This window comes from Eptatretus burgeri, chromosome 17 (assembly GCF_056783735.1).
Source record: "Eptatretus burgeri isolate ZD-2024b chromosome 17, Ebu_testis_v1, whole genome shotgun sequence".
Taxonomy (NCBI): domain Eukaryota; kingdom Metazoa; phylum Chordata; class Myxini; order Myxiniformes; family Myxinidae; genus Eptatretus; species Eptatretus burgeri.
Genome location: NC_140977.1, coordinates 5,740,465 through 5,757,260, shown reverse-complemented (window position 1 = coordinate 5,757,260; position 16,796 = coordinate 5,740,465). Strand labels below are relative to the sequence as shown.

The window sequence follows — 16,796 nt, the reverse complement described above, 5'->3', positions numbered from 1 at the left end:
TTCCTCTGCCAGTTTAAACGCGCTGCAGATAATTGGACCGTCCATCATGCATGACGTCCAACTCCTGTACCGCTTTATTAGATTTTTCCTCATGGTGCAGTTCTACACATGCGAGTTCATCAGCAGGAGTGAGATCCCAAAGAAGAAAATGCACACTTGCAAACTACCAACAGTTCTCAGCAATTTACGGTACTTCTCTTGTGTGTCATCGCTCATATCTTCATCACCCTTGATGCGTGCAGCGTGTGTAGAATGGACAACCTGTTGTCGAATCAATTGTGTTGTGGTGTCCCAAAGTGGGGATTTTCAGCCCATTCATAATAATTGTGTGTGTGTGTGTGTGTGTGTGTGTGTGTCAGACAGAGAGAGAGTTAATGAGACAGGCCAAAGTTCATTTCTGAGCTCTCCGTGCTGACGCCTCCAGCACAGATACATCTTGCATCACAGTTTGGCTTCTCAGCTTCGCAATTCCAGTGAAGGGCGATTCAGCATGCTGTTGGTATTGGCAGTTTGCTTAAAATATGTATAACCCAGAATGGGAAGAAAGGAACAAACAATGGTGGCCTCATTGTGAACACTGGACTGGTGCTGCAAAAGTTGTCGGTTAAAATCCGGTTGAAAGCTGCTGGATATCTCGATTCTCGGATTCTGGAAAGCGAGCTCATCTCAGGAGAAATACGACTCCAAATGGATTGTCAGGAAAAACCCAGATGGTTCATGAAAGACAAATCAGAGAGTATAATGTGCCGGTCTTTCCTTGTCTTGGTCTGGTTTGGTCGAAATGCGATGCCACTCAACACTTTGTGGTCACCGTTGCCCTCGGGGCATAATGGGATGGCCATAAAAACACTACTTGCGAAAAGGAAGTGCCACCCAAACACACCCTAATCCAGAAGGAGTTTTACCATTTCGTCATTGCTCCCCCCATCACCAAAATCACAACCTTGGGGCAACACAACACTGCAATGAAACAAAGAACAAAGGCTTTGCGGAGCGAGTAGTTCAAAACGCAACATCCTTACATCAATCAACAACCCCCACGTCGGCGTTCGAGTCAACTTACACAAACACTCAGCGAGCCAGGTCGCAGCCAATACACGCATGTCGTGGAGATCTCACAATATCGACGAGCGAACAAGCACTATCCTCACCTTGAAGTCGTAAGCAGACTGCTTGATGACCTCCGGTGCCATCCAGAACGGAGTACCCACAAACGTGTTCCGTTTGATCTGCGTGTCAGTGAGCTGCCCGGCCACACCAAAGTCCGCCAGTTTTACGTCTCCTTGTTCAGACAGGAGAACATTGGCGGCTGGGGAAAAAAGGAGAGTGACAGACGTTACCCTGCATCGTCCGTGTTGTAAAAACAAAACATGAAATCGGTTGCATCCTCATCCTCATCCTCAAACAAAACACAATAATCCATCGAGTCATTCTTCACGTAAATAAGGTAGGTGGCTCTGAAGGTGTCCTGAAATTGACAACAAAAGGTACGAGAGAGATGAATCACAAAGGACCAAGGATACCATTTTAACGTCTCCAGGAATGGACGACAAACTCAATATTGCATCAAAGCCAATCAACGCGTATCCATCCTCTTTAGGTTGAGACTTCCCGTTATGGCCAAGTCCCGTGTGACGACTTCCTCGATATGTAGCCAAACAGCAAGATACCAAAGCGATCATTTTGGACGGCAACACAAAGACGACGACGAAAACAAAGCGAGGCCAAGCTTTACTTTACAAGAACAGGATACGTAGATCAAAGCAAAATTAAAATATTTCGATGCACGCCGACGAGCCCTTGCAACTACGACTGGCAACGTAGAACATGCACCGTCGATCGTGGACGCGATGCTGCCTACCTTTGATATCCCTGTGTATTTTCCTCTCCGAATGCAGGTAATCCAGGCCTTTTAAGATCTCCCGTAGGATCGTAGCTATCTGGTGCTCTTCGAGTGGGCCAGGTTTGATCTGCGATAAAACAAGTGGTTTTTTGGAGGGTTTTTTTTTTTTTTTTAAACCAACACAGCCAAAAGCATGCAAGTATTTTTCCTTTTAATATCAAAACCAACCTCAGCTGGCAGTCAAACAACAACCCATCGATTAACCGACAATTGATCACAACGCATTCCCCCCACCCCCCAAGGTTAAGACAAACAAAACCAGGCTTGGGATCAAGCTCGGCTTCACATCGCAGGTGTGACTGCCAGGTGCTGTACTGTCTTTACCGATCTGCCCGTCGACGACACGGCGAACGGGGACTCAACCCAAAGTACTTACCAAATCCAACGCAGAGCCACCGCCCAAGTACTCCATGATTATCCATAGCTTTGTACCCTGAAAGGCAACAAAAGCACATTCCACACGTGGAAGGGTGAGCGAAACGTGAGGTGGTGCGTTTTCACAGGTACGAGGTGATCATGTACCCATTTCACAACGGCAACCATCAACAGCAGTTAACAAGCACTTCTTTACAGGATTCCCCTTTGCGATCGCTGTGCGACAAGGCCTCGGTGCTTGCGGGAGAACGGCTCGGACGAAACCCGATCCGTTATGCATCCTCGTAACCTTTGACCTCCGGACTCCTGGAGTCTACCATGCCCATTGCAAAATGCCATCACGGTCGTCTGTTGTGCGATGTCACACCAATGAGCCAGGTAATAGCAATGCAGGTGCGCACCAGAAAGAAACTCGAACGGCACTCTGTGGAGCGCACACCTCCGCCAGGTTGAACAGTTTACGTTTTGTATCCCACTGTCAGGCCGGATCTGCATCCAAGCCTTTCCCAAAATGTAATCGGCTTGTTCTCGTCAACCACCCAACCTGTCGACCAAGTTTCGTCCGAATCCGTCCAAAACCTTTTAAGATATCCAGCACGCAGACAAACAGACAGACAGACAGACAGGTGTGAAAACATAACCTTCGTCCACCTTTGGTAGCGGAGGTAAAGAGTGCGGAGCCGCAAAAATACAAAACGTCTGGGTTCTGTCAGAGTTTGGAAACTTAGTTGGACGCTTCATTGCACACAAAGCTTTTCACAAAATACACTGTGATACAAGTTCAAAGAACCATCACAACTGGCAATAAAAAGTCAAACAAGCTACACACACCCAAAACCACCACCAATAGCTCTTTTGCTCTCCGATGTGCAACCAAAAGCCTCAGAAGTATCGTGTTCGGTTCTTACCGCACACGCAACCAAAGGAGAGGTGTCGTCAAAGTCCACCAATGCTTGTTTGTCAACGGTGGTCAATTTCACCGCAGTACAGACAAGTGTAAGCAAAACAAACATGGAACGCTTGAAAAAAATAAAACATTGGACAAACAGCTCAAAGCCAGGCCAAACGTACCAATGCATCGTTATGCAAAGCCTGGATGGCAATTTAGTCGCATCTGAATGTCTACGGGCCAATTTAAACCCAAAGAGTCAAAGTCAATGTCTACAGGCCCACGACCATGTCAGGTGAAAGCCAACGGTCGTGCAAAGGTCATTCCATTTGGTGTTCCGGTCAACCATTTCAGAATATGCAATTACATCGACCACCCCTTTACGTGTGGATGCGTCACTCCCGCCAGCAAAATGATTCCTGGTGTGATCGTTGCATTCTCTGTGGTTGTTCATCGGCACGATGCACTTGAGGTTCACAATTCGCGTGCACGTCCGAGGGCGCCGTGCCTGAAGGGAAAGCCAAGACGTGCCAATCCCGCTATCGATTCCCTTTGGCTAAAGCACCTGGAGAGCAGCCAGCCGCAGTGAAAGCGTTTAATCATCGAGGCCATTCGGCTATTTGTGCGCTCCATAAAAATAGCGAACTAAAAAAAGATAATATCCTCTTATATCCCAGCAGGAGAATTTTTTTTCAGACTTTTCACGTGGGCCGTGCGGCCTGCTCCAAAGGTGAACAAACGTGCAAAGGATGTATGTAAACCTCGGGCTGCCGCAATGGAGCAGACAAAAGCAGCGGCGAAGGAACAGCTGTGCCTACACGTCGACACAGAAGCTTGACAGGCAAATGTCATGCATGTTGTTTCATACGAGGCTGGTGGGACAGGCAGAAAACGGCTCCCGACACTCGCGTAATTGTTTTTGCATGCACGACAAACTTAAGCCGCCACAGTGCGAGTGCAGCTCCTCGAGGAAATAACAGCACGCCGAGGCCATATTTGCATTGCATGGGCCGACTGGAGTTTTTCCTCCAATCAAGAATTTCTGAAAGCCACGGCAGATCACAGTTCAACAAAAGAAATCCTGGCTCCTCAATGAAGGAAAATTCTCAATGCGACCAGGTGAGCCTGTGCAGTGAAAACGACACAACGATAAACAGAACTATTGTTGATGTTAATGTTGATGTGTGTTCTGCAGCTGCAGTTGTAGAAACATCTTACAGTCGCAACCAGAAACATCCGACACTTCTTCACTGTCCGCCACCGTATCTTGTCCTCAGCCAATATCCCGAGCTCCCTTCTTCGGTCTTTCTTCAATCTAAGTGTCCTGTGCCTTCCTTCTTGTAGGTCAGTCCACAGCACATTAAAAGCAGGTTTGTGTGGTGACTTGCAGGGTCATTGGTTGGTTGGTGACGTTGGTTAAGTGACGTCATTGGTGACGTTGGTTAGGCCTAAGTCACATTTGCTCAACGGCGAGGATACGGCGGCCGTACGCCCTCTGAATTGACAAACGTGCGGCGGCCGCAGAGTTTCTGCGGTGGCCTCAGGATGGCCCTAAGCCGTTTGGCTATATTTTACAGGCCGTAAGGTCGCCGTGGAATTATAACGCGGAGTTATAACTTTTTTCATTTCTACGTTCGCCGTAGCAATTCGACAATCCAAAACAAAAAAAATGATAAAAAATATTAACCCACTCGTTACCGTCCGTCTGGCCGCACATTCGCCTTAGGGCCCCCCTGCGGTCCCCTTGCAGGCACCTTGAGGCTACCTTGCATATTCTATGGCCGCCGCAGGGCCCCCTTAAGGTCTCCGTGCGACATCAAATCAAAGACCGTACGGCAACCCCACGTTTTCGGTCTCCACAATTTCTAAGACCTAAGGCCTAAGTCACATTTGCTCTACGGCGAGGATATGGCGGCCGTACGCCCTCTGAATTGACAGAAACGTGCGGCGGCCGCAGAGTTTCTGCAGTGGCCTCAGGGTGGCTCTACACCGTTTGGCTATATTTTACAGGTCGTAAGGTCGCCGTGGAATTATAACGCGGAGTTATAACTTTTTTCATTTCTACGTTCGCCATAGAAATTCGACAAGCCGAAACAAAAAACTGGTAAAAAAAACAAACAAAACAAACCCCCGCTCGTTACCATCCGTCTGGCCGCACGTTCGCCTTAGGGCCCCCTGCGGTCGCCTTGCGGGCACTTTGCGTCTGCCTTGAAAATTATATGGCCGCCGCAGGAACGCCCTAAGGTCATCGTGCAACATCAAATCAAAGACCGTACGGCACCCCCACGTTTTCGGTCTCCACAATTTATAAATATGCCGTGCGGCTCCCCGAAAAATAAAAACATATGTGACCGCAGTATTTCCACGGTCACACAATATAGCAGCCGCTGTATTATTGCTAGTGGCCGTAGATTTTGAAGACCCCACAGCCGCCGTGGCAAATGTGACTTAGGCCTTAGCACCTGATGCAGCGAATTCCAGGGCTGCTTGAGCAGGTGCGTCTTTTGGCATCCTTCACACGCGGCCAAACATGGACCAACATTGTCCTGCCACTTTCACAGACAGCGGAACTGTATTTCACACGGCCGTACAATGCGTCGTCGGAGATGAAACTGTCTGGCCAGCGTTGTCGGGTGAAGGCTCGTAGGTGTTTGCGGTGGCAGGCATCAAGCTTGTCCAGAACTGCCTTTGAAGCTGCCCAGCTCTTGCAGTTAGTTGTACAGTAACAGTGACACATGTATAGTTTGGTTATGAAGGGCATTCACGATACGTGCATCCACAGCTTCCAGAAGGATTGGAAGGCAATGTTTGCCATGGCACAACATGCTGCAAGATAAGAAGATCTGCAGAGCAAAGAGCCCAGAATTTTGCTCTTCCTCCATTTCTCTTGACCCCAGAGCGGAACGCCATTCTCATCAACTTATTGTGTCGAACAGGCGCACATGGGCAAACTCTGTGTTAAGGCCCCGTCACACCATGACGTTTTAGCCAGCGTATGGCAAGGTATCAAAATGTATGTAAAACGCTGGCGTACGCTGAACGATTGATGTTTTTTTTTTCCAGTTTTGGACGTATCCATATCGAGTTGGACGTATGCATAACGTATTAGTAACGTACACAGAACGTTTCGATAACATATCGATAACTTATATCAACGAATGCTGAGCGTGTTGTCGGCGTTCACAACCTATGCCCAACGATAGTCTAACTTATGCATAGCGCGGCAGCGTATCGCCGACGATCACGTGGCGTAGCCTATTAAAAGACTGCGGCTCGACGATTCAAATTATAACCGCACTAGACATCGAAGTGTCAAGCCGCTGTCACACCTTGACGTTTTAGCCAGCGTATGCAGACGTATGAAAAATTTGCCGAATACGCTGGCACACGTCGAATACGTTATGGGTAAGTTTTGTATCCGTTAAGAGCACGCTGACAGCTCGGCAGCTTATTAATTATATTATATTATAACCGCACTAGAAATCGAAGTGTCAACATCACCGTCATACCAAGAAAATAAAAATAAAAATAAAAATAAAAATAACAGGGAGTCTGGAACACTGATGCTAAACATCACCTCGACGTGTTTCGACTTATGAGTAACATACAAGTAACGTGTGTCGACGTGTGTCAACGATCGCGTAACGTGCCTACAACTTATGGCCAGCGCATGCGGAACGTGCGAGTCATATGCTGGCATACGTCGAAAAATTTTGAGCATATTTAAATTTGTCGACGAGCTCGGCGTACGACAACGTATGCCAGCGTACTACGACGTATACAAAACTTACCCATAACGTATTCGACGTGTGCCAGCGTTTTAGACAAATTTTTCATACGTCGGCATACGCTGCCAAAATCGTCAAGGTGTGACAGGGCCTTTAACTTCGTTCTTAAAGAGTTTTGTGGCCTTGAGTGGCTCTGCTGCTGTTGGCAGAAGTTCACCAAGAGGCTCCTTTTCCTCATCTATGAAGTCCACATCGTCTGCACATTCCATCTCCAACGGCATGCCCAGTGTTGATATTGGGAGGTTTGTTCTTGTGGAGTGTACTTGCACAGATAACAGGGCTGCAGCGAGATAGCAGGTGAAAAGTACAGGTAAGAGACCATCTCCCTGTGGGGAACCAATCGAGGTTTCAAATTCAGCAGCGCACACCGTCTTGACACGCACCCTCAGCATGATGCCTGCCAGTAGCGCTCACTAGACGCAGTATAGAGTCACAGCCAGCGAGATGGAGCACATCAAGGATCTTTGATCGCCCGATAGTGTCGAAGGCCTGCGACATGTCTATGTCCATTTTATGCAAGTCTCAATATTTGGGCATGACCACAGACACCATCATATGTTGAGCCCAAACAATGTCAGTGCAACTACGCTAACATTTAATACCGCTCTGGCAGGCTTTGGTGAAATGGTCAATCTTGTCTCAGATGCGGCACAATGTCACATTAGAGAGGATCTTCCCGATGCTGTTCAGGAGCACAATAAGCTGCAGATTTGCTGGCAGACCAGGTGGCTTCTTAGGCTTCGGTAATGCAATGAGGGTAGTGCTGGCCCACAGCATCGATAGGCAGGTGTTTCTCAAAGACAGAGCCGATTATGTGCATGATTGGTTTGGAAATGGTGTCACCTGCATACTTCAGGAGTTCATTTCTGATACCGTCAAGTCCAGATGCACACTCATTATTCAGGGCTGTCAGAACCCTCTCAACTTCCGCTGCTTCGACTGGTGTGTGTCGTGGCCTTGGATCGCCTGCGAACAGGTGTAAAGGCTCATTATCTGAGTCTGGGAATTATTTCTTGAACCATTATCTGATCACATCAGCTTTCCCCTGGTCAGTCCCAATGAAATGTCCCTCAGAGTTGTACACAGTGAGCGATGGTAGGGGACCAGCAGCCCTCAGTGATTTGACTGCCCTCCACATAATTCGACCGTCATCTGTGGCAGTTATATCATCCAACAGAGAGTCTGCTCATAGGATGGTGAGTTCTCTTAGGCATTGACCGATGTGGCGCAGGAATGTTGTTGCGTTCCTTTCGTAGTTCAGTGTGATCTTCACTCCGGCCACTCCGGTAGATACGTAATCATCATGCTTTCTGCTGTTCAGACAGCTTCACCACAAGAGGGTCACGAGTGTGACGTCCAGCTCAGTTATTGTTCTTTATGACTCCTACGTCACTGGCAGCTGATGTTTCCACATACTTAGGTACCTTAGTGAGAACCTCATTTGGATCACAGTTGAGGTCGATCTGGGCCATCTCCTCTCTGAGGGTCTTCTGGTCAGAGTTAAGAACTGCTCCACCGTAGGAGTGTGAATCCTGAAGCAATGGCTCTGCTTCGACTGTACACATCACAAAGTCGATCTGATTGAAGACTGCTGCTGTGACCTTGGGACCTGCTGGAGCCTTGCTATCAGCGATATGCCCTGTCCACGTTGTTTGGAGATGGCAAGGGTGTTTAAAAGCCGTGTTGGCGACAAATGAACGCTGCCAATGTGTCTCCATTGCTGTTCGGTTTACCCACTTCATAGGAACCCAAGCACGTGCTAAATCCTACTTCCTTGCCTGCCTTGCAGACCTTCCCCAGCTTGGAATTGAAGTCGCCACACATAAACGGTTGCCATCTGGCTGGAATAGTGATGGCCAAGCATCGTTCAGCACAGAGGAAATCGACTCGGGAGGGATCCTCTCATACCCTCTCAGAAGTTGGGCCATGAATGTTAAAACAATGCGGTACTTCGTGGTAGTGCCATTTCACATCAGCATAGCCAGATCGATGATTGTAACACGATCTCCGCCATACCCAAAACTCAGCAGAGTCGAAAAGTCTTGGTCCGATTACAAAGCGCAGGCCTCAGTATGTGGCCTGTTTGTGCTGCATGAGCACCAACTTGTGGCCGGTGTGAAAGTGCTGCTCCGAGTGGGTAGCCACCTTTGTCTCTTGAATACGCACAACATCCATGTTGTAGTGCCCACAATCAGCTCCTAGTGTCTCCCGATTTGATGCCGTAGTAGAATCTCACACATTCGATGTTGCGATTGCGAACTCCTTGGGAAGTGGTGGTGCCAGAGGGCGGTGGACACAGTTTCTTTATTCGAGGTTAGACATTGACAGGATGTCGGAATTGCCTTTTCAAATCAAGCTGCTAAAAAAAAAAAAAGTACAAAAAAAAAAATTCTTCATTCTTTCTCCAGAGATCCCCACTTGACGGAATTATTAAATGGCGGGAAATCAAAGGTGCCACCTATCCACCATGGTTACAAACACGGCAAAGCTATTTAATCCCCTCCAACGCTTCCCCTCTTCGAATATCATCAAAGTCCTATCTGCATGAGAAAGTTGGGCTTTCATCTATTGCACCGAAGTCAATCTTGGCTTTGCTGAAGATTCGGGAGATTCGGGTGTCTTCCCATTCCAAAACATTCCCTGCTCGTTCCGACAATTCCATTGCCTGCTCTGCATGATGAAAGCACGATGTATGGATTTATTATTAGCCTCGATCCGCATCAAAAGGTTATTCTGCAAAGGTGGGCAACACGACTGATTCCCCTTTGACCTCTGATGCTTACAACGCTAACTGTGAGCGTGGTGCTGGATAGTGTCCGAGTAATGGTGATTTCATTTCACCACAATGTGGGTGGAGTTAGTGAAAGGAAGGTGGGCACATTTCGAAACTGGGATCACACGTTCGATGACGGGACATGATCCTTCCCACCGTCACGAAAAAGAGCGCTTCAAAACCAAGAACACCGACGTGATAGCGCATCAGGACGACACCTGCTCCCTTCCTGAGCACAGTCTCACCTGTCGTAAGTAGCAAACCTTCAGCACATGCAGTCAAACACCAAGGTCGATTACAGGCAAATCATTAAATCGATAAATTTAGATGACGTCGAATCCCGAAAGGGCTCCGACGAAGCCGCAGTTGAACCGTCCTTCAACTCCAATTCAAAGCTACTTTGCAATGACAAAGCCAGTGCGAGGTTGGTAATCGACGGCACAGCTTGCTCATTATAACTGAAAACTAGTCCACTCGTAGCGCGTCTCACCTTGAGGAAGGAGCCGTAATATCGAGTGACGTAAGGGCTGTCGCACTGACTCAGCACTGTAATCTCCTGCTGGATGTCCTCAATCTCATCCTCCGCCTCCTCCAGGTCGATAATTTTGATGGCGACCACCTCCTTGCTCCGATTGTCGATCCCCTTGAAGACCTCTCCGAAAGACCCTTTTCCGATGCGCTCCTGTTTTGTGAAGAGCTCCTCTGGGTCGGCTCGTGTATTCTACGTTGGGTAAACGGGAACAATAACACAAGTGGATGAGGAAAAGGTGGGGAAGTAAGGAAGAGTCCATCAATATACATCATTGTAATCTTTGAGCTCTTCAATCATAGGAAGGTACTTATCAAAGACGTACGTCATCCACACACTCATGCTGACGCTGGATGGCAGGAAGGTGCGTTGCTCGCATTCAACAAACGTGGCGATTCCGTGGATAAATATATTAAATTAAATAACCGATTGGAAGATGATGAGTGGTGCTGCCTTTTCCTCAGCCGTGTTTTTGCACTCGACCGACCAATCTTTACATCTTAGTTCGGGCATTTGGACTTTGCAGTGAACCGTAGTGAGATGTCGAAGTGACAAAGTGCGGCAGGCAAATCAACCCCTCCCCAAAAAGGCAACAATGAACCAGCTGGATTTCCCCAGCAATCTATCCAGGTAACTCTCCTTCGATGACCTCCATCATGGACAAGCTTGCAATTAAAAACCCTTCATACTGGAGCCGGACTTAAACCGAAGAACTTCTGAAGAGTCAAGTCGTTTAAAATGTCAAAGTACAGGCTCTACCATTGGCACGTATTGGGTGGGGCATGGTTCACATTCAAGAATGCTTCACGCGCTGAAAACATATTTCTGGTGAGCGTCAACAAAAAGAAAGAAGAGCAGTGAAAACCCCGTGAATGAGCTCGATAATGGTCGGCACAATCGCACGACTGCTTCGAGGTTTTGCATAATAACCCTCGATCGGGGAATGTCACCGAGGACGTGCGGTACAAACAACCGAGAGAAAGGCAACAGCGACACGCTCCGTCCCAATCAAAAGGGGTTTGCCAACAATGGGGATTAAGTTACGATTGAGGAAGCAGCAACGTTTGCCGAGTAACCACCTGGACAACGCCCGACAGCACGGCAGCTGGAGGGCGTGCTTCTGAAGGTCGCTTGTGATGCAATGACAACAAACACGTGACACACCCACGGCGGCAGCTCTCTCGGGTGGAACTAGGCGGCAGAAAGGCGCTGGATTCTGGGTACAAACCGCCACAAGAGGCAGTGTTTGGAACACAGAGACGCCGTGTCATTTAGAAAGCATTCCAAGGAGGGCCATTACCTTCCATTGCGTATGTACTCCGTGGTACCAGTAAAAGCAAACTTTGTACCAGCTGTTTGTCTTGAGTTGAACAAGCTTGGTTTTCCTTCTCCTTGAGCAGACTGTGGGTGGAATGCTGGAGTCAATCGCAGTTTGCAGCCAACGACGTCGGTACAGAAATGGCAGGAAGGGAAGCTCGGTGCAAAACAAAAAGTACATGTACAACAAATTCCGCACGCACACACACAGTCTCCCCAAATGTCAATCAAAGCAAATAAAGGTACCGCTTTTGGTGTAAAACCAGGGAAATGCAGATCAACCATGAGAAGTTTAAAACCCTCAGTGCAGAACTGAACTCTTTAAAAAAAAAAAATACGAGAGCGGCACTCGGGAGAGCGCGTGCCTCTGCCAGGCTGAACGGGTTATGTTTTGGATCCCACTGATGGGCCGGATACGAGGACCTTCAGAACCAAATCTAATTGGCTTGTTCTTCTCACCGACTAAACTCATCCATCAAGTTTTGTCATAATCCATCCAGAACTTTTTGAAATATCAAAAAATTCTCGGATCCAGATCTTCACCAGAATTGAATCAATTCATCCTTGTTACACAACGAACGTGTCCACCAAGTTTCGTCCAAATCCGTCAATAACTTTTTGAGATATCTTGCTCACAGACGGACGAACAGACATACGGGGTGAAAACATAACCTCCGTGCACCTTTGGTGGCGGTGGTAATAATTTTCATGCATTTCCTTCAGATCTGCACATAAATGTAATCAGAAAGAGCGTTGCAGAGCACCGCGAGGCTGGTCACACGGCGACGCAGGCCCGATCGCACAGCAGAGAGAGAGAGAGAGGGGGAGAGGGAGAGGGAGAGGGAGAGGGAGAAATGATGCACACGATGAAGAAGTGTACTTGAAGAAAGGCAAAGGTCAAGCACCGATCGACGATGTTATTTGACAAGAGAATTGTTGAGCAACTTAAAAAGTATAGATATATATTCTTTATGTCCTGTTCATTTATGATTAATTTACAAAGTCAAGGGTAAGGCAGTTTGCACATGTTAGTAAAAGTATTGGCCAAGTAGCGAACCCTCCCAACCTGCCGACTGAAACTTTTCCCAAGATGCAGTGGAGGACATGCTTTATGAAGGCGTCTTATTACGATATTGTGACCAAAGCTGAACTACCAGTTTTGCTGCAACAACGTGACGAGGGGCCTGACATCTATCGGCATGATGAAGCACCTATCATATCCTGCCATCTGCTTGGAACGGGTCAAAGGAGGACAACCTGGCAAATGTGCAGTGACCGGTTCGGAGCCCCGACTAAACCCAATGGAGGGCTGGAGTCACCGGAGCACGATCCACCGCCGAACGTGCACCAACCAACTCCAAAAGAGCAATTCGGTGCAACGTTACACCCGATATCACGTCTCCCAATATGGGGAACAAAGTGACAGTTACGGTGACGCCCGATTACAGACGCAGAACAAATGATTGCACATTCATAACTCTTGACGTTTCGTCACTGAACCAACACTTTTGGTAATGCAATATATATTGGAATCAGAGAAGTGAGACAGATGTGGGGGTTAGGTGGGGGGAGGGGGGGCGATGGGGGTGGCATAGTACACGTATGCACGTGTGCGAATTATTAGATGCCAAACATCCCATCGTGCATTTCAAATGATGGTACGATTTGGACTCGATGGCACAGCCAAAATCCTGTTCGAACACATTGTTGACTGCCCATTTTAAGGAAACTGCCTGCTCTGCAACTTCCTCAGTTATTGGCTTGGCAGAGTGCATGCTGCTTGACAGCAAGGCCGTGAGGAGGAACAATCGAACACGATAAGCATGCACTTAAGGGTGGACAACGGATGTCAAACCTAATGCAACGTGGTGCTTCCATGACATTTCCATCAACCTTAGAGCGGTATCCTGACATGGAATGATCATGAAATTACAGACGTGGAATATGTCCAACTTTGAAACCGGTTGTATTGTTTACAATTGTGAGTTGGTTGTTTGACGTCATCTGGGCAGACGGTGCATGGTGGTGGAATCGCAGGCTCAAATCCCATGCACCGTGTGGACGTGCTCTTGTAATTCATGTGGAAGTATGCAATGCGTCCGAATTCGATCGTCTTGCATGCACTTTGAAAACAAACTCCTCCGCCTTGAACGCCTTTTGAAAGGACACGGGTTCATACGAAAGGTTGCTGGAGAATTTAAATCATCTCAAGAGCAGTTTGCACAAGCGACATTGCGTGCGATAGAAGGTTAAGGCAATCGGTCGTTTCATTCACCGAATGTCTAACAAGCACTGCCGTGACGACAAGGAGAACGGCAAGCTGTAGTGAGGGTCAAAAGGCCTTTCTAATCTATGAGCACAGCAGTTGCATGCTGCCATGGAAATTCTGGCCACAATTTCCGTGTGAGCCATGGATCAACAAAAGACATCGGCAACAGAGAAACAAAAAAAAACCACAAAGCTAACGGTTATATCTCAAAACTGCGAATCTCAAAAGAAAAAGAATACCATGAATGACAGGACTGAAAAGACTGCAATTGCTATGGAGTCTCAGGAACAGAGACATCTCGAAGGCATGTGGAGTCTCAGGAACAGAGACATCTCGAAGGCATGTGGAGTCTCAGGAACAGAGACATCTCGAAGGCATGTGGAGTCTCAGGAACAGAGACATCTCGAAGGCATGTGGAGTCTCAGGAACAGAGACATCTCGAAGGCATGTGGAGTCTCAGGAACAGAGACATCTCGAAGGCATGTGGAGTCTCAGGAACAGAGACATCTCGAAGGCATGTGGAGTCTCAGGAACAGAGACATCTCGAAGGCATGTGGAGTCTCAGGAACAGAGACATCTCGAAGACATGTGGAGTCTCAGGAACAGAGACATCTCGAAGGCATGTGGAGTCTCAGGAACAGAGACATCTCGAAGGCATGTGGAGTCTCAGGAACAGAGACATCTCGAAGGCATGTGGAGTCTCAGGAACAGAGACATCTCGAAGGCATGTGGAGTCTCAGGAACAGAGACATCTCGAAGGCATGTGGAGTCTCAGGAACAGAGACATCTCGAAGGCATGTGGAGTCTCAGGAACAGAGACATCTCGAAGGCATGTGGAGTCTCAGGAACAGAGACATCTCGAAGGCATGTGGAGTCTCAGGAACAGAGACATCTCGAAGGCATGTGGAGTCTCAGGAACAGAGACATCTCGAAGGCACGTGGAGTCTCAGGAACAGAGACATCTCGAAGGCACGTGGAGTCTCAGGAACAGAGACATCTCGAAGGCATGTGGAGTCTCAGGAACAGAGACATCTCGAAGGCATGTGGAGTCTCAGGAACAGAGACATCTCGAAGGCATGTGGAGTCTCAGGAACAGAGACATCTCGAAGGCATGTGGAGTCTCAGGAACAGAGACATCTCGAAGGCATGTGGAGTCTCAGGAACAGAGACATCTCGAAGGCATGTGGAGTCTCAGGAACAGAGACATCTCGAAGGCATGTGGAGTCTCAGGAACAGAGACATCTCGAAGGCATGTGGAGTCTCAGGAACAGAGACATCTCAAGGCATGTGGAGTCTCAGGAACAGAGACATCTCGAAGGCATGTGGAGTCTCAGGAACAGAGACATCTCGAAGGCATGTGGAGTCTCAGGAAGAGACGACATTGCGTGCAATTGAGGCTCATGAAACTACAAATTCCTGCTCTAACCTACAGAGGGGACTTCATCATGGGCACAGCCAAGCCTCTCACGCCCATTCGGGAACACGTGAGCAGAACAAACTCTGAACATTTATTCTTATTCAAAACAGTGATCTGAGGCTCATATCATGGCAATTTTTAAAAGGAGTACCATCGGACCCTGCAATTCATGGGGCATACGTTCCTGGAAAATGTCGTGAATGTCGAATCCGCAAATATCAGGGCATCGTTTCAAAGGGAAAAAGTGGGATAGGTTTCCAGCGGTTCGTGATTCATAAGGGAAAAATCAAATATCTCATGAAAAACCTCGAATACACCCGTGATAAACCGCAAAAAAGTGAATATGCTCACAAAAAAACCGTGAAAAACACAAAACCGCAAATACATGAAGCAGCGGGGCCGTGAATGTAGAAGCAGGTCGCATTTTATCAACCGCCAATAGTGAATCCACCAATAGCGGGGTTCGACAGGATAGACAAAAGGCGCGTTCCTGCATCCTGAATAAATCTGTCTTATGTCGGCCTTCACACACCACAAACTGCATACCCGTGGCTTTGCTTTTCACACTCACAGTCTTCCCAAAAACTACTTTCTTTTTAATTTATTTTTTGTTTACACTGTCGAGGCTCGTATGAGAGCTAACACAGAGAACGTACAGCAAAGGAAGGAGGAGACGAGAGGGACGGGAGAGGGAAAGAAAAAAACAGTGGGGAACAAAAAATGAGGAGATCTGTGGAATTTTCAGGTCCTGACACGACATGGAGTTCCAGGAAGGAAAGCAGGGAATTTGAAGGAGGTGTGTTTGGAGTGGATTAGTGGGGGTAGAACAGATCGTAGTTTTGGATGGGGGAAGATATGAGATGGTGGTGAACAGCTGCTTTGAAGACATGGAGGGAAGAGTGGGATTGAAGAGAGTGTGGGAGTTTGTTCCAAAGGTGGGGAAAAAGACGAATGAAAGAGTGAAGGTGAGCAGTGATTCGTGATTTTGGTAGTTTTACGAGAAGGGGGTTGTTGGCGGACGTTGAGCGCCCTGCGGAAATATGGTGGGGACAAATCGCAGACACAGCATGGGGGGGGGCAAGACTGGAGAGGAGAAGGTAAAAGACAGAAAGACCACCGACCTGCTTGCGGTGAGAGAGTGAGAGACCCAAAGACTCACCCTCATTGCGGGAGATACCAATAATCCTAAATGCCTTGGTTTCCACAGTGTGACGCCGAGAAAGGCGAGAAGCAGGAGCACCAGCCCAGAGGGGAGAGCAGTACTCCATCAGGCTGCGGACGAAAGCTTTATACGTGGTCGGGAGCTCAGGTGTGCCGGGGAAGGACTTTGCACGACGGAGGATGCCCAGTTGGTGACTGACTATGGAGGCCAGCTTGGAGATGTGGCTTTCCCAGGAAAGATCATGGTAGATAGTGAGACCCAGAAGCTTGAATGAAAGGACTTCTTCCAGAGGATTGTTGAGAAAGTAGATGGAGGGTGTGTGTGTGTGTGGGGGGGGGGGGTAATTCCAGATGGTCCTTTCAGAGACATAGTGA

General features: G+C 48.0%; 1 protein-coding gene across 3 annotated transcripts in view; it reads right to left on the bottom strand.

The window, feature by feature from the left end:
• LOC147009166 (serine/threonine-protein kinase 25-like) overlaps positions 1-16,796 on the bottom strand; it is a 66,893-nt gene that overhangs the window by 12,569 nt on the left and 37,528 nt on the right. For 2 of the 3 annotated variants that reach the window (XM_085862836.1, XM_085862837.1), the window contains exons 2-5: positions 10,219-10,449; positions 2,280-2,336; positions 1,862-1,970; positions 1,152-1,309 (exon numbers count right to left, since the gene is read on the bottom strand). In XM_085862836.1, the coding sequence (XP_085718962.1) occupies positions 1,152-1,309; positions 1,862-1,970; positions 2,280-2,336; positions 10,219-10,449 (555 nt within the window). Of the gene's footprint in view, positions 1-1,151; positions 1,310-1,861; positions 1,971-2,279; positions 2,337-10,218; positions 10,450-10,582; positions 10,606-16,796 lie in introns of those variants that run through there. The other variant, XM_085862835.1, reaches the window with a different exon arrangement.